The 17,914-nt window shown below is 40.7% G+C and overlaps 1 protein-coding gene across 4 annotated transcripts in view; it reads right to left on the bottom strand.

The window, feature by feature from the left end:
• Positions 1-5,734: 5,734 nt before the first annotated feature.
• The window catches only part of LOC136312241 (protein mono-ADP-ribosyltransferase PARP15-like), a 328,256-nt gene continuing 316,076 nt past the window's right edge, over positions 5,735-17,914 (bottom strand). For all 4 annotated transcript variants that reach the window (XM_066241828.1, XM_066241825.1, XM_066241826.1 and 1 more), the window contains 3 exons: positions 12,690-12,823; positions 8,148-8,322; positions 5,735-7,831 (listed from right to left, as the gene is read on the bottom strand). In XM_066241828.1, coding sequence (XP_066097925.1) covers positions 7,542-7,831; positions 8,148-8,322; positions 12,690-12,823 — 599 coding nt within the window. In that variant the 3' untranslated portion in view covers positions 5,735-7,541. The remainder of the gene's footprint in view (positions 7,832-8,147; positions 8,323-12,689; positions 12,824-17,914) is intronic.

Below are 17,914 nucleotides of genomic sequence, written 5' to 3'. Positions count from 1 at the left end.
CGCCCATCTGCTTCTCCACCCCTCTCCTTCCTCTCTGTCTCTCTTTTCCCCTCCCATAGCCAAGGCTCCATTGGAGCAAAGTTGGCCCGGGCACTGAGGTTGGCTCTACGGCCTCTGCCTCAGGCGCTAGAATGGCCCTGGTTGCAACAGAGCGACGCCCCAGATGGGCAGAGCATCGTCCCCTGGTGGGCATGCCCGGTGGATCCCAGTCGGGTACATGCAGGAGTCTGACTGCCTTCCTGTTTACAACTTCAGAAAAATACAAAAATAAAAAATAAAAAAATCTCAGGATGCTACCACTCTGTCATTAAAATATTTGCATGCATGTATTATAAAGGTGCATTCACTTAACAGGATAAATTCTATTTCTGGTTTCAGATAACTTATAACCAGTAACTTATTTTTAGTGTTCTTTTTAGAGTTCAAAGAATTGTGAATGATTAAAAATAATTAAATATATAGTTTAAGACTGCATGTGTTCAGACATTTAAAACAGTCTACTCATTTGATAGCAAGAATCAAAATCCCTTCAGTGTGCCCTTGTCAGTTAATTTATGACTGGCAAAGAAAACCTGGAAAGTATTTATTAAATATTATACTGTGGATATAGGCAAAATAGTACAGGCTTTGCAGTAGGGTCTTGATGCTAAATTCTAAACTACACCTGCAGCAGAAGTAGGGAGCAGAAAATTCTTGTTCTCCGGGTGTGCTAAGTTGCTCTGAGCTGCCGGGCTGGACGCGCTGCTCTGGGCGCTCCTCATTGGCTGGACGCGCTGCTCTGGGCGCTCCTCATTGGCCAGGCCAGGCCTCTCCGACAGCCAGAGGCTCCCCGAGCTCTCTTTGCTCACTCTTCTACGAAAACAGAAGTTAACTATTTCCTGGAAGTACAACGTGTTAGGGCTTTTATCTAGATACAGTACCTTCTTCCTTAATAGGGCTATCATTGGAGCCCTCACATGTGGGAAAGGAGGAAAGAGTTGAAAAAGTGAAATAGAAGACAAACTTGGTTTAGTTCATAATATTTTTTGTGGGGCTTTTCCTAGCTGTGAACAATCTCAGGCTAGGAATCTTGTCTTTGTTAAACAAGTCCAGCAAGGCAGTTTTAAATAACTCATTATTCTTACTGAATTTCTTTTTCTAAGTGTTCTTTTTCTTACCAAGCCTGAGAGAATCGAGGAAAATGTCTGGATGCAAACAAACATTGTCTGGATAATCAAAGCCTTATTAACATTGTACCTGAAATGATAGGTCATTTTAAGCCTCACTCATTTGCCAAGATTCATTTCAAAGTTCAGGAAATTTTAAGGTAGGCTTATAGCATTCTCATTGTATTTCATTTTAGATTGTAAGCTCAGTGGCAGGGGCACTATATTGCTAATTATGTTTTTATATAGCAACCTTTGCAGTATACTCTTGGTATTTAGTACATGTTCATAATTATTAACAATAAAAAAAAAGAAAGAAAAAGAAAATAACACCACCCTGCACTATAAAATACAGAGGCCTATAGAGAAGCATTTTCATTTTTTGGCAGAAAGTTGGTTGTTGCATTATAAAAACCATTTCTAATTTATTCTCTCCGACTAAGTAGAATGTAAAGAAGGTGTGAGGCGAAGGGGATGCCAGTTTGGGCTTAAAGACACAGGAATAAGCTGGGCACATAAAAGGCAAAGCTTGGATTGAAGAGGTGGGGTTGGATTGTGTGAAAGTCAAAATTTTGTATTTGATGGGTCTTAGTTAAAGAACTATAGTTTTAGGTAACAAGGGGCTTTGGAGAAATAAATTACTGTGTTGAAAATATCTTTCTTAACAAGATAAGGAAAAGAAAGAGAATATTTATATTCTTGTGACCACAAAACTAATATAAACAAAGAGGGAGGTAGAGCAAAGTTCTTTTAAGATTATTATTCACTCTAATGACAAGATTACAAGATTCCATTCATATGTTTACTCACAGTTGCCTAAAGACCAAAGCTCACTTGAAATAAAGAAAATACATATTGGTCTCTGCCCCTGGTTCCTGGCACAGAGCTTCTAAAAAGCTTGTAATTTCCTAAGTCATAAGAGCACTGGAAGCTATCTTTGTTCTAAAATTTGATCTCAGTTCCTGAGCTCTTAGTTAAGAGTGGAATTTCCTGGGCGTGGCGATGTCTTTTGTTCTAAGGAGGTGACTCTTAGTGGGCTCCTAGCTGGGGACTGGTCAGCAGAGAGACCAAACCATAATTGGAAACTTGGAACTGTTGACCTTAAGCGAAAAGTCAGCTAGATAGATATTCCTCCAACAGAAAAGGTTTGTTCAGGGAAAAAGAGAATTGCAATCCAGAACATGCAGCCATGGCTAGTTCGGCACAAATAAAGAGGAAGATTTTTTTATAGCTGAGTAAAGGAAGTTAGGAGGGTTGTGAAAATCAAAGTTCTTCCTATAGGACCCTGTGACTGATGCAGGACCGAGAGTTCCCCCTACAGGCCTCCGAATCCCAACATGGTTCAGGTCAATTATTAAGTTTTTTACAGAACTTTCAGCCCCATTGCCTATTCTCCAGAAAGGGAAGAGAGGCTGGAAACTGAGTTAATGATCTGTCATGCCTACGTGCTGAAGCCTCCATAAAAATCTCGAAGGTGTAAACACCAGGGAGCTTCAGAGTCGGTGAGCACATGGAAGCGCAGCTAGCTCTGAGCATGCGTGGACGCTCGCGCCCCTCCCACATCCCGTGTGCTGTGTAACTCTTCCATCTGAATGTTCATATTCTTTATCATATTCTGTTATAATAAACCAGGAAATGTAAGTGTTTCCCTGAGTTTTGAGCCATTCTAGCAAATTACTGAACCCAAGGAGGTAACAGCTTGGGATTTATGATTAGTGTCTGCAGAGTGTGTGCGGTGTGTGTGTGGGGGGGGTGCTGCGGAGGTAGGTGGGTAATGTCAGCATTGAGTTAAATTAGGGGGCACCCAGCTGATGTCAGAGAGTTGCTTAGAGCACGGAAAACGCCCACACCACCAGTGTCAAAAGTGCTGTGTGGTAAGTGGCGTGAGAGTAAAGGGGAACACGTAAGCGTGAGTTTTTCCTCAGCAGCTTGTCATTGTAATAATTTAATTAATTAGGCTTGTAGAGCAGGTTTACTACAAGAAACTGTATTTGTTCTAATAAAATGCTTAGCAGAAATTGAATATTAGCTATAAACGATCTTACTAGCCTTGTGATAATCGACCCATCACACTGTGAATGAATTCACAAACCTTGTGTTCAATTAACATCACCACCTACACTACATGGAATATAACTGGCTTTCTACTATCGATGAAAGAGAAAAAAATTAAAATGTGGCCCCTGATTCATCCAAGGAGAGTGTGTGTCCTCATTTCCCACAAAAGAGGGAAGGGATAGGGGTGGGGGAGGAATGAGAAGCAGAAATTTTCTAAGAGAAGTAAACAGAAGATATGTGAGATCTTATACCTTCTGTGAAAGAGTAAAAGAGTGTGGCCTTTGGTCTGTGAACGGCCAGTACCATCAGCCTGAACTTTGGAAATCTATAGAGAAGAAAGCTTTTCTTCAATAGTTAGCAAAGTTTGAGGAAGACTTCAGATTTCATGAACTTGAAACAGTGGGTTCTTTGGAGAGAAGTGGAGACCATTCTAGTCACATGGATAGAGAATGCCAAATCAGCTATGAAAGAGATGGTCTTAAAAGACAAAAAGACATGATTCAGCTTCAGACTGATGGAAGGTAGAATTTATAATAACTATATAAATTTAAATTGATTTCTGGAGAAAAAGGAATCCTCCTGCACTGCTGGTGGAAATGCAAACTTGTACAGCCACTGTGGGAAACAGTATGGTTTTCCTCAAAAAATTTAAAATGGGCCTGATCAGGTGGTGGTGCAGTGGATAGAAAATCGGACTGGGATGTGAAGGACCCAGGTTTGAAACCCTGAGGTCACCAGCTTGAGAGTGGGCTCATCTGGTTTGAGCAAGGGGTCACTTGGTCTGCTATAGCCTCCCAGCCAAGGCACGTATGAGAAAGCAATCAATGAACAACTAAGGTGCCACAATAAAGAATTGATGCTTCTCATCTCTCTCCCTTCCTGTCTGTCTGTCCCTATCTTTCCCTCTCTCTGACTCTCTGTCTCTGTCACAAAATAAATAAATAAATAAATAAATAAATGAAATGGAACTGACTTTTGACCCAGCTATCCCATTTTTAGGAATATATCATAAAAATACCAAATCACTGCCTGATCTGTGGTGGCGCAGTGGATAAAGCTTCGACCTGGAAATGCTGAGGTCGCCGGTTCGAAACTCTGGGCTTGCCTGGTCAAGGTACATATGGGAGTTGATGCTTCCAGCTCCTCCCCCCCTTCTCTCTGTCTCTCCTCTCTCTCTCTCTCTCTGTCTCTGTCTCTCCCTCTCCTCTCTAAAATGAATAAATAAAAATAAAAAAAATACCAAATCACTGATTCAAAAGAAGATATGCACCCCCATGTTTATTGCAGCATTGTTTACAATAGCCAAGATCTGGAAACAGCCCAAATGTCCATCAGTGGACAAGTGGACTAAAAAGCTGTGGTATATATACACAATGGAATACTATGCGGCCATGAAAAAAGAAGGAAATCTTACCTTTTGTGATGGTATGGATGGACCTGGAGATTATTATGCTAAGTGAAATAAGGCAGGCAGAGAAAGACAAATATCATGTGATCTCACATATATGTGGAATCTAATGAACAAAGTGAACTGAGAAACGGAATAGAGGCAGAAGTGGGGTCACAGGGAGCAGAGGGACAGCTGTCAGAGGGAAAGGGGATGAGGGGATGGGATCAGAGAAGGTGAAGGGATTAGTGAGATTATATATACGTAACACAGAGATACAGATGACAGGACAGCAAATCCAGAGGGAATAGGGGAGGGAGTTAGGGGAAGGGTTAAGGTTATGGTGTGATGAGGGATGCAGGGGTGGGGAATGGGAGTGTTATATTGAGTTAACACTTGATCCATGTTAACACAATAAATTAAAATTAACAAAACTTAAAAATATATATATAAATTGATTTCTATTTTGTTCTTTTTTTTTTTTTTTTTTTTTTAGAGAGGAGAGGGAGAGACAGAGAGAGAAGAGACAGAGAGAGAGAAGTGGGGGAGGAGCTGGAAGCATCAACTCCCATATGTGCCTTGACCAGGCAAGCCCAGGGTTTCGAACCGGCGACTTCAGCATTTCCAGGTCAACGCTTTATCCACTGCGACACCACAGGTCAGGCCTCTATTTTGTTCTTTAAGAAACCATTACAACTTTAATAAAATGGGTGTTTTATACTCAAGACTTCCGTTTCTTACTACTGAAGCAAGTATACAGCAAAGTAAATTGGGGATTCCTTAAGTAACAGCACCAGAGGAGACAGAAGACAGCGGTTCACACTGTAAGAGTCTACCTTGCCTAAGGGAAAGGAGCTGTTCCACGCTCCAACCTGGCTCATTAGAATTCTACACTGGGACTAGGCACCAAGGCCCCAGGTGGTTAACAGCATTATTTAGCATAGTTTTGTTCTCTAGGGCTATATTTCTTCCAAGAAATCCAGGGAGTAGTGTCTTGTTGAAGGTAGATTATGGTCTTTGCATCTCATATTCCAATCATATATTTATCTAGAAATGTAAGCACCTTATTTTGTCATGACATATATGTGAAAATATACACTGAAATACAATTAAAATGATATATTAGGTATTTAATGACATGGGGAAAATGGTACAGATACATTGCAAAAGAAAAACGGAATTAAACTGTAAGTAAAGATGATGACACTTAAAGTTTTATATATATATAAGAAAGAAGATATATAGCAAATAACACAACCATTAAGATTACTAACAGAAAAGCTTAATAACATGAGACAAATACTTGTAATGTTAAATGAAAAAATGTGGATACATATTGTATAATTGGTAGTTGAATAAAGTGACTTTTACTCTCTTGAAGGTGGGTAAAGGAACCAGAAGGGGGTAATAAAAACACTGGCAGTGGTTGCCTTGGGGTGTTGCCATTTTGAGTGATGGAGTTTGGTGAGAATTTTTAAAATACATTTCTGTTCTCTTCAAATGTGCATGTACCTTATTTATGATAATGTAAACACTCCTTAAACATCTGCAACCCTTGAAAACTAATGTTTCAGGATAAATAAACTGTTATTTTAAGAATTTACCTAACTCTAAAATAAGGGACACATCTGAAATGGCCACCATCTATAAAAGAAATGAGATATGTTCTGTGTCAGTGTAAACAGGATAGTGATCAGCTGGTAATAGATATAAAAGAATAGATTTCAACGCAGTGTAAGCAAGAGTTTTTCGAAAATCAAAGCTGTGCCAGAATGGGATAGGTTCTGTCCAGATGCTAAGTGCTGGAAGTGGTCAAGCAGAAGCTAAAGGGCTTTTTGCCCAAGGAGTGGGATGTGTTGAAGGGAGAAAGATGAGAGGATAGTGTGACTAGATGACCTCTGGTATCCTTTCAACTGCTAACATTTTATCAATTTATCATTTATTCACTCATTCATATGGCCTCCAAGATGGTCCGCAATGATCCTTACCGACTGGTGTCCATGCCTTGTTTAATTCCCTCCCATACCGAATGAGCTGATTCATGTAACCAGTAGGATATTGTGGAAAAGATGGAGTATGACTTCAGAAGCTAGGCCATAAAAGACATCGTAGCTTCTGTCTCCTCTCTCCTGAATAGCTCGCTGTGGAGTAAGCCAGCGGCCATGTCATGAGGTCACTAGAGCAGCCTGCAGAGAGGCCACTGTGGAGAGGACCTGAGGACTCCAGCCAACAGCCAGCAAAAATTGCCAGCTATTGCTTCACCTTGGAAGTAGATCCCCCAGCCCCAGTGAAGCCTTCAGATGACTGCATCCCCTGCCGACCCTTCACTGCAAATTCATGACAGAACGACTCAGCTAAGCCATACTCTACTTGAATTTCTTACCACAAAGCCACTAAGTCTGGCAGTAATTTGTTATGTAGCATTAGATATAAATACAACACATTTTATCTGATGTGTTCCACAATAGATTTGACATAATATTCTTTGATTTGGTTTCTTAAGGAGACAATATCCCCAGCTGTTACAGATGCATAATAGAAGCCTATTCATTTAATAGCATGGTTTAGCTCAACACAGTTTGATGTCTTAACATATTCCAATAAGAACAATAACAGCTTGGCTTTAGAGTGATTCATTTTCTTTTCCAATAGAAAAAAGAAATGTGCTCTTGGTTCTACGATGGATTTGATGGATTTGGTGTCTACAGTTGTAGCTATAATTGTGTCATTTACATCTCTTGGCTTCTACCCATCAATGTGCTCAAAAGAAAAGTATGCAAGCAATTGAAATAAGGCAGTTTGAAAGGCCGTCCTTCAGTTTTATAGTACCTAACATAGAGATTTTTTTTTATTTATGTAAACAAGCCAAAGGCAAAAACAAAAACTCTATAAATTGTTCTTATATATAGATAATTAAATCACCTCTGAGATTAAAAAAAAAATCCTATGTTTTAACATCTGAGAGTTATGAGATATTCTGGGTATGCTTGATTATCAGAGAATATGACAAATAGCTGTGGATTTTGTATATCATTGGTGACAGAGTCAAACAGATCTGTGGAATTGTCAGGGTTCTTTGATGGAGGGGTAATTAATCCTCCATGTCCACGGGTATAGTCTCCTGTAAGTACTCGCACAACATAAATATACTTCCTCCCATTGCTGTCTGGTCTGGAGTATTGATCATAAGCAGATTGACAGGCATCAGTAGAAAAATAGGTTCCTTTTCCATAGGCTATACCTGGAAAGAGAAAGACAAAAGCCTTCCTAAGGACAGAAAATTATCACAGTTTGTAGAACCAGACCCAAACCTAACAATTAAATAAAATTTTAATGCAGTTCTGGGTCACCAAAGCCACTTTTCATCTTTTCTGAAATTGACTATCTGTCCTCAGAAGGTTGCTAGTCTCTTTTTGGGTGAAACGGAATGAGCTCTATCTTAACAATGACAAGATGGCTGCCATCTATGGCTCTATGCTTGCTGCTTGGGGATGAAGAGTCAACACTAAAACTTCCATTCACCTTATTCTGATCAGTCAGATTACTTGCTTCCTTACCATTCTTCCCAGCATAACTGCGATTAAAGCCGTGCTGGTTGATGTTTGGCACGGAGTCTGCATCTGTCCCATGGAAGAGGATTCTCTCATTATCTGTATGGCCGTTCTTGATGTCCATTTGCTTTTTCTTTACCTGGTAGTTCTGCCAGAGAAATGTATTCTGTATCCTCTCAATCTGCAAATGACAAAGAGCAAAACATTTTGGAAATGACCTCAGCTCAGTATAGTGTTTGTTGTCGCCTTTAAGTAATACAGAGAAGGAGGAGAAGGAGAAGAAAATGCAAATAAACCACTAATTCAGGATAGGTAATGACAAGAGAAACATTCTGAGATGTTCTAAATTGAATTACAGTGGGCTGGATTGTGAAAGAACATCTAACAAGATTGCTCACACTCCTGAGTGCATGTTAGAACTGTGAACTGACTTCCAGATGGCTATTTCTGAGATTGTCTAAAAGAGAGAAGAGCCAGACATCATCAAACTCCAGAAGCCTCTACTTCTTATTACACACGAACTTTCTAGACTGTTGCCCAGCAGTCGTCCGAAGGAGCTAACTGTTCTTCTTTACAGAGTCTGTGCCTGTCCCAGAACTAGCCTCACTTCACCTTCTCCCACCCCTTTTATCTACAGCCAATGTAAATTCTTTCAAAACTAAATCTACATCTTCTCCCCCTCCCCATGTATAAAAACACTCGCCAGCTCCAGGACGGCGGACGTGTTGCCTTTTCCACCTGGCACTGCTGCTGGAACGTTAGGCTTCAGGCCCCAGGACCTGGGCTTTTTCTCGCTAGCAATGGCCCAATAAACCCTTTCTTTAAAAAAAAAAAACTTTCAGCTGTAGAAGTTACAAATTTTGCTTAAAAGTAGCTTTTTGACTTTAGAAAAAGGGTAGGCTGAAGTTATCTGTGTAATAGTGATTACTATTACTTATTTTACACAAAAGAACTTATAATGTATATAAAAATGTTTACCTATATATATTCCCTAGGATTACTGTAAAGTTATTGACATTCAAATTCCTACTCAATGATTTGTAGTCATTTAATAATTATTTCCTTACCTCTTTCTGATCTCTCAATCATAGTTCTTTCTGCATTGCTCCAATTATGGTCACAAATCACCTCATAGCTCCCTAATTTAATGACTATTTCTTTCCAGAAATCACAATAATATTTCAAACCATGAGCCATCCCCTCCTTGAAACTTTGTCCTTCTTTAACTATTTATTTTCAAAAAAATCATTCTCTATTGCTTTTCATTTTTTTTAGAAAATGAATTTAACATACATTCACTAATCATCTATTAAACATCTAGTATGGCCCTGGCCTGTTGGCTCAGCGGCAGAGCATCGGCCCAGTGTGTGCAAGTCCCTGGTTCAATTCCCAGTCAGGGCACACAGGAGAAGTGCCCATCTGTTTCTCCACCCTTCCCCCTCTCCTTCTTCTCTCTCTCTTCCCCTCCCACAGCCAAGGCTCCACTGGAGCAAAGATGGCCCAGGTGCTGAAGATGGCTCCATGACTTCCACCTCAGGCGCTAGAATGGCTCCAATTGCAGTGAAGCAATGCCCCAGATGGGCAGAGCTTCGCCCCCTGGTGGGCATGCCAGGCAGATCCTGGTCAGGTGCATGCGAGAGTCTGTTTGCCTCCCTGCTTCTAACTTCGGAAAAATACAAAAAACAAACAAACAAAAACATCTAGTATGAATCAAGCACTGTATTGGATCTCTGCCCTCAAGACACTTCCAGTCTAGTGGGGGAGAAAGACAAAGACACAAATCACCAGCCCTCATAGTGATGAGGTTGCTTAGGAGAACACACATGATGTACAAAAGCATCAGAAAGGGACCCAGATCATCTGTGTCTAGGGAGAGAGGAGGAAATCTGAGCAAATGATGTTCTAGAAACAAAGGCAGAAGAGAGGCTAAAGAACAAGTGAGTGAATAACTGTAGCAGATATTGAGGAGAAGCCAAGTGATAAAAATAAGAGGAAAGGTTATTTTGCTGACAGTGAAGGAGGCCTCTGGGTGAGTGATGAAGGCTTAGAATAGGGAATGCATGAGGGAGTTGCCTGGAGGAAGCAAGGAAGGATTCCAGGTACCTAGAGGGTCCAGCTGAGGCTGGAGACCATGATTAGCAATGATTTAACCAGGAGCAACAGAATCAGTCATGGAATTAATTCAAAGTTCGGTTTTTTCAAAATGGTTGTAATAGAAGGACAAGAGCCAAGAATGTTGCAGATATTGGGGAAACACAATTAAAACAAGTTTCTAGTACAGGTACTCTCAACAGCTTTTAACATAATGAAGCACCTTCTCCTTTAAATCTGTCCTTTCTTCAGAGTCTTTCTCTTTCTTTTAGTGAGAGAGACAGACAGGCAGACAGACAAGAAGGGAGAGAGATGAGAAGCATCAACTTGTAGTGCAGCACTGTAACTGTTCATTGATTGCTTTCTAATATGTGCCTTGACTGGGGGGGGGCTCCAGATGAGCCAGTGACCCCTTGCTAAAGCCAGCAAACTTGGATTCAAGCCAGCCACCTTGGTCTTCAAGCAGTTACCTTTGGGCTCAAGCTAGTGACCAGGGGGTCATATCTATGATCACATGTTCAAGCTGGTGAACCTGTGCTCAAGCCAGTGACCTTGAGGGTTCAAACCTGAGTCGTCAATGTCCCAGGTCAATGCTCTGCCAGGGGTCCCCAAACTTTTTACACAGGGGGCCAGTTCACTGTCCCTCAGACTATTGGAGGGCCGCCACATACAGTGTTCCTCTCACTGACCACCAATGAAAGAGGTGCCCCTTCTGGAAGTGCGGCGGGGGGCCAGATAAATGGCCTCAGGGGGCCGCATGTGACCCGTGGGCCGTAGTTTGGGGACGCCTGCCACTGCTCCACTGCATGGTCAGCCAGAGTCTCTCTTTTCTGGTTCTCCTTTCTCAGGATTTTTCTTTCATTCTTTCAGTAAGTATTGTGTCCTACACTATACTAAGTACTGGGAATGTAGAGATGAGTAAAAGGTGATTCCTACCTTATGAGTAATAGGGTGATTCCTGCCCTATTAAATAGGGGAGTAAGGCATGTGAAAAGTTACCGAAGCACAATTTCATGACTGCTCTAATGTAGTTAAGTATACATTTTTATGTAAGCATTAGCTAGATTTTAAATTACTAGGATGCCGCATCCTGCTCTGATATCTATGATACAATAAGGACTGTCTAATAAACTCCTACATTTTATGGCTAATATTTTTATGCAGCATAGTGGATAGACATTGTGGAATCTCTGAACATCCATTCCACTCATCCCCATTGTGGAGCAACTTCTGGTTTGGGTGTAGCTGGCCCTCCTTATAGTTGTAGAATGGAGCCCAACTAGGTTAAACCAATCTCATGAAGGGTTCCAACAGCCCAGATCCAAGCCAGTCAGTACATGACTTCCCCCCATCCCTGACACAGACTGGTTGGATTGGTCCACTCAACACAAAGCCTGGAACTCTCATCTGTTAATTGTGGGACAGGACACAGTGTTTCCTCTGCAGAATGTGAATGGGGGAAGACTCTCCAATTGCCACCAGCAGCCATCCTATAGTCACAAAGAGAACCCAACCTTCAAACAAAGTGCTGACACTGTGGACAGCAAATCCAGAAAAATGAGATCCATGGCATCATTAAGCCACTGGATCAAATAGCTTCAAACACTATCCAATTTCTGGACTTCCCATTAATTTCCAATATATTTCTTCTCTTAATCAGCTTAAGTGGGTTTATGAATTGTAAATGAAAGTATTCAAACATATACATGTCTCTTTGGGGAGTCTCTATTATTGTTAATGAATGAATCATGAGATTTGAAGTCTATGGAGCTTGAGTGAGTCTAACTAAAATATTATAACTATAGTAAGGTATAAAAGAAGGAAGAATCTTATATAAAAAAGTAGCTTTCGTGTTTGTTCTTTAATATTTAAAAGAAGTTTTTTCTTTTTTTTTCTTTTTTTTTAAAGATTTTATTTATTTATTATAGAGAAGGGGGGGAGGAGCAGGAAGCATCAACTCCCATATGTGCCTTGACCAGGCAAGCCCAGGGTTTTGAACCGGCAACCTCAGTATTTTCAGGTTGACGCTTTATCCACTGCGCCACCACAGGTCAGGCAAGAAGTTTTTTTTCTGATAGACAGGAAGAGAGAGAGATGATATGCATCAACTCATAGCTGCAGCACTTTTTAGTTGTTCATTGATTGTTTCACATATGTGCCTTGACCTGGGAACTCCAGCTGAGCCAGTGACCCTTCGCTCAAGCCAGAGATCTTGGGCTCAAGCTGGTGACTATCGGCTTCAAGCCAGCAAACCTTGGGCTCAAGCCAGCAACCATGGGGTCATGTTGATGATCCCATACTGAAGCCAGCAACCCCACGCTCAAGCTGGTGAACCCTCACTCAAGCCAACGACCTCAGGGTTTTGCACCTAGGTCCTCAGTGTCCCAGGTCAACACTCTACCCACTATGTAACCACCAGTTGAGCTAAAAGAAATAATTTTTTAAATGCAATATTACCTTCTCTATTGTGTAAGAAAAACAAATCTGAAAGAATTTGTTCTTCACGTTGTCATATTCTGACTCCCCGGGTTGTAGCTGGATCACACAAGATAACTGCTGGTTCATGTCAGTCCAGTTTTCAGGAATATTTTCTGCAAAATTAGCATTTGGTCAAAACATGACATCCATTACCAGGGATCTCTGAAAATCAAGGCATTACCTTTGCTTTTTTTCCTCATTCATCTTATCCTGGTCTTTGGTGGGATTTACTATCCTAAATTCTTTGATAAACACAGATAAAGGAAATGGTTCTGACACTAATATGCCATAGGTTAAATAATGGGTTAGCTAAAATATTTAGATAAACTTATGTTCATTATAGCTTGAAATTATAATTTTCCCAGAATGTTCTATGGAATTAAGGCTATAAGAAACTGATGTGTAAACATAAAAGCTAATTCACTGATGTTTTCACTTTTATCAGTTCTATTTAGTGTGGTTCTTTCTTATTTTTCTTTTAAAACATGATTACCTAGCTAAAGATAGTTAAAGCACATTGTTCTGTATCCCATCTCCCATTCTAAGTAAACACTACATAAAGAAAATAACAGAAGTGCTGAGTGAATGCTTTCATATACAGTGGTGATGTCCAAACTTTCCCTTTGCTTTCCAATGGCTTCCAGAAACTTTAAACACACTGAGTCTACACATCAACTTCCTGAGATGGTATGACTAGTAGAAATATGGACAGATTGGATTAGAGACAACACTACAGCTAAAAACCAAAGGATTTTTCCTTACAAACAAAGCCACGATTTACCCATTTTTAGTGAAAGATACACAAGTCCTGGGAGAGGGATCCAGGGCACTCCCTTCCCGTTTAGCAAATTCATTCAGGGAATGAAATTCTAGTGACAAAGGGAAGCAGCTAACCCAAATCTGGAATGTCTTTTCTTTTCTTTTTTAATGTGTTTTTTTTTGTTTTGTTTTTTTTTATTTTTTTTATTACTCATTTTTAGAGAGGAGAGAGAGACAGAGAGGAAGAGAGAGGAGAGAGAGAGACAGAGAGAGAGAAGGGGGGAGGAGCTGGAAGCATCAACTCCCATATGTGCCTTGACCAGGCAAGCCCAGGGTTTTGAACCGGCGACCTCAGCATTTCTAGGTCGACGCTTTATCCACTGCGCCACCGCAGGTCAGGCTGGAATGTCTTTTCAAGTTCCACTTTTCAAAGAGTTTTTCTGGAGCAGTTTCCCATGGTAGGGTGTGTAGGATCTAGAAATTAAGTTCTTTTCTTTCCCCCTCTGTCTCCCCTCCCAAATCTTTTGGCCTAACCATTTCTAGTCCGTTTAGAGTCCTCCTGGATCTGCTCCTTTCTCTTTCTGAACGCAGCTGGCAAGACTGGCAAGTAAGTGAAGTGTTTCTTTGGAACCTCTCTTCCTTTCCAGGAGGTTGCGGAGCATGAAACTACCAGGACTCGGAGGAAGAAGACCTGATAAGCCTCAACCTGTGACCAGCCATATGAGTCTTCATCTCCTCATCCAGAAGTTCTGCTCTCTTTATCACCTCGTGGGAATGTTAAAAGTTTAAAGTATAATAAGAGGCATTAAAGCACTTTAGGGAATGCCAAGTGGCTTTATAAACAAACACATGGTTTTATTCATTAGAAAAATGATTAAGCACAATCTTTTCTACATCACAGAGGTATTAGTATTTAAAAGGGAAATAAAGTATAAAGCCAAGGGTATTTTCTTGGGAGTAAGGACCTTTAAACCATACCCTGAAGCCACACCAACTGTGTAACATGCTCTATCTGTGGACAAAGGTGTCTCTGGATAGACAATTTAAGAAAATTGAGTTCCAGGAAAGCGGAATACTCAAGCGCCCCACATTACATGGAAGGCCACCATCACGGCAAGGAACAGTTGTATTCTGTTGTTGAGCAGCTCAGTGCTTCTGAAAAAATAACGTAACAGCTACCTTTCTTTAAGAGTTTACTAGGTACTTTCTTGAACCTGCTTCTTGTAAATCTTTTTTAAAAGATAAATGTCCCTCTCCTTTCCCATTCCTCGTGCTGAAGATAAATGCCCTCCTATGCCTCTCCTGGTACTCCCTGCCTCAGGCTCCTCTCCATGTGTGCAGTTGGGATTAAACACCAAGAATCCTGGCTCTGCCTTCAGTCTTCACTCTCTTCAGCCTTCATACTTTCCATGGATAGTTCAATCCGCACTCAATGGCTTCAACTCCCACCTACTTACACGACTCCCAAATACAGATCTCTAGTATCTGACATACAGCTGGTGCTCAATAAATGCTCTCTGCATCAATAAACAGCTTTAATATACACTGGAAAAGTAATTGTGTATCACCTGCTCAAATGAAACTGAAAGCTATCCTCTTTCAGTTCTCTTTTAAAGAAGGCCATATGATAAATTTTTATTAAAATTGAAGTTTCTCTTTGCCAACAAACTATTTTTCTCCAACATTTTATCTGTATTATTTTTATTATCTAACAACAAAGATTATGTAAGGCAGTTTCATTGTTGTTTGTTTTGCCTCAGGTACCATATGGCCACTCGTCTGCTTTTTAAAGTCATTTTAAAAATAAAGTTTATTGATTGATTGACTGTAGAGCAAGAGGAACAGGAAAAGAGAGATATATAGAGAGAACTATCAATTTGTTGTTCCACTTATTTATTCATTCATTGCTTGATTCTTGTGTGTGCCCTGACAGGAGATCGAACCTGAAACCCTGGCATATCGAGAGGATGCTCTAACCCAGGGGTCCCCAAACTTTTTACACAGGAGGCCAGTTCACTGTCCCTCAGACCGTTGGAGGGCCAGACTATAAAAAAAACTATGAACAAATCCCTATGCACACTGCACATACCTTATTTTAAAGTAAAAAACAAAACGGGAACAAATACAATATTTAAAATAACGAACAAGTAAATTTAAATCAACAAACTGACCAGTATTTCAATGGGAACTATGCTCCTCTCACTGACCACCAATGAAAGAGGTGCCCCTTCCGGAAGTGCAGCAGGGGCCGGATAAATGGCCTCAGGGGGCCGCATGTGGCCCGCAGGCCGTAGTTTGGGGACCCCTGCTCTAACCCAATAAACTACCAGCCAGGGCTATTTTAGTCATTTTTATTTTCTTCTCTCTTTAATGTTCCTATTTTATTATGTAAATTTCATAAGTCAACTTAAATTTTTGATGAACAAGTTTATTTTTTACTTTACTAATAATGATTTAGTGCTCCTATATTTAAGTAAAAATTTTCCTTTCCAAAAACCAAAAAGAAAGTGTTTATTTATATATCTCTTCAAACTATAGTAGATATGTGTTACTTTTAACTGTTTGGTATCCTTTTCCCCTTTTTCTGGGAAAGCATCCTGCACTTTGGAGGACAATCCTGCCTCATTGTTTCAGATAGTGATCCTTCCATTTCCAGTGTAGAGCATGTGACTCTGGCTTGGCCAATTAGTATAATTCTGCAAAGATGACCTACGCTGATCTAATCAGAAGGAATTTCAGGCCTTACAATGGCACTTGTGTTCCCAGGCATCATGCTCCTAATAGGATATACAGATATTGATCGACTTACGACCTATGCAACTTACGACCATTCAACTTTACGACCACAGTTGCTAGCCACAACTGCTCCGTGTCGGGCAGCGCAATCATTGCCCAGCTGAGTGTATGACAGTACGGACCAGCTTCTGGCAGCACTACCATCTCCACGTGCACCATTTCAACTGTTATCCCAGACTCGGTACAGCAATTTGTGTTTTGTGTCTTCGATATTTGTCATCACACCCCTCCCAAGATGTCTACCAAGAGGAAATTGTCTTTGTCTACATCTCAGCCTGCCAAGAAGGAAAGAAAGGCCATTGATCTCGACACGAAAATGAGTGTGGCTCATCCAACTTGAACATGGGTTCACCAGCTTGAGTGCAGGGGCGCTGGCTTGAGCATGGGATCATAGACATGACCCCATGGTCGCTGGTTTGAGCCCAAGGTCACTGGCTTGAGCAAGGGCCATTCGCTCTGCTGTAACCCCCTGGTCAAGGCACATATGAGAAAGCAATCAATGAACAAGTACAAAGGAGGAAAGAAAGTGAAAGTGATCGCACATGTTTATGAAAAAACCAACTCTGGTAACCCCAACTGCTGCCTCAGATGATGACATCAATGATCTGCAGCCAAGCACCAACAGCCAATAAAATGTTTCATACATGTTTATATATTTTGATATGTTTTGCAATTGGGAAAATGTTTCCTATGGTATTTTTACACCTGTATTTTGTATTTTTGTATGCACTTGTATTTTGTAATTTTGTATGTTTTGCAAATATTAAACCAGTTGTACTGGTAATGCAGTGTTTTACTTAAACCTGACAAATGTAAAAATAAGAAACAAAATGGTGTAGAGATGATACAAATGGCATAAAATGAACAAAGAAAATTATGATATATAACAATAATGAAAGAAAATTATGATAAAATATGACTTAAAGATTTTTATAACATCATTTCACAGTACTGTAGATATAGCCTACTCAACTTACGACCAAATCGTGTTACGACCGGTCTGTCAGAACCAATCGTGGTCGTAAGTCAAGCACTAGCTGTATTGCTACCGGATACTATCTCTATGGACCAGAAGCTTCAAGCAGCCATCTCCCACTATGTGAAGGCTGATAATAAAGACAACACAGCAAAGTAGAGAATGATAGATAAAGAATGTCAGAGGCCAGATGATATATGAAGACCTGAATAAACTGAACCTCAAGCCAAGTATGTCTGGACTTTATAAATATGTGAGTCAATGAATTTCATTTTTGGTTTAAGCTAGTTTTTTTTGTTTTGTTTTTTTTTGCATTTTTCTGAAGGGAAAAGCAGGGGAGAGGCAGACAGACAGACTCCCAGATGCGCCCGACTGGAATCTACTCGGCATGCCCACCAGGAGGCAATGCTCGGCCCCTCTGGGGCGTTGCTCCGCTGCAATTGGAGCCATTCTCAGCACCTGGGCCAACTTTGCTCCAATGAAGCCTTGGCTGTGGGAGAGGAATAGAGAGAGAGAGAAAGGAGAGGAAGAAGGGTGGAGAAGCAGATGGGCGCTTCTCCTATGTGCCCTGACCAGGAATCGAACCCAGGACTTCCACACGCCAGAACATTCTATCGCTGAGCCAACCGGCCAGGGTCAGTTTAAGCTAGTTTAAATTGGATTGTCTGTTAAT

This window comes from Saccopteryx bilineata, chromosome 8, assembly GCF_036850765.1.
Source record: "Saccopteryx bilineata isolate mSacBil1 chromosome 8, mSacBil1_pri_phased_curated, whole genome shotgun sequence".
Classification (NCBI taxonomy): Eukaryota; Metazoa; Chordata; class Mammalia; order Chiroptera; family Emballonuridae; genus Saccopteryx; species Saccopteryx bilineata.
This window is presented reverse-complemented; position numbering and strand designations above follow the sequence as displayed.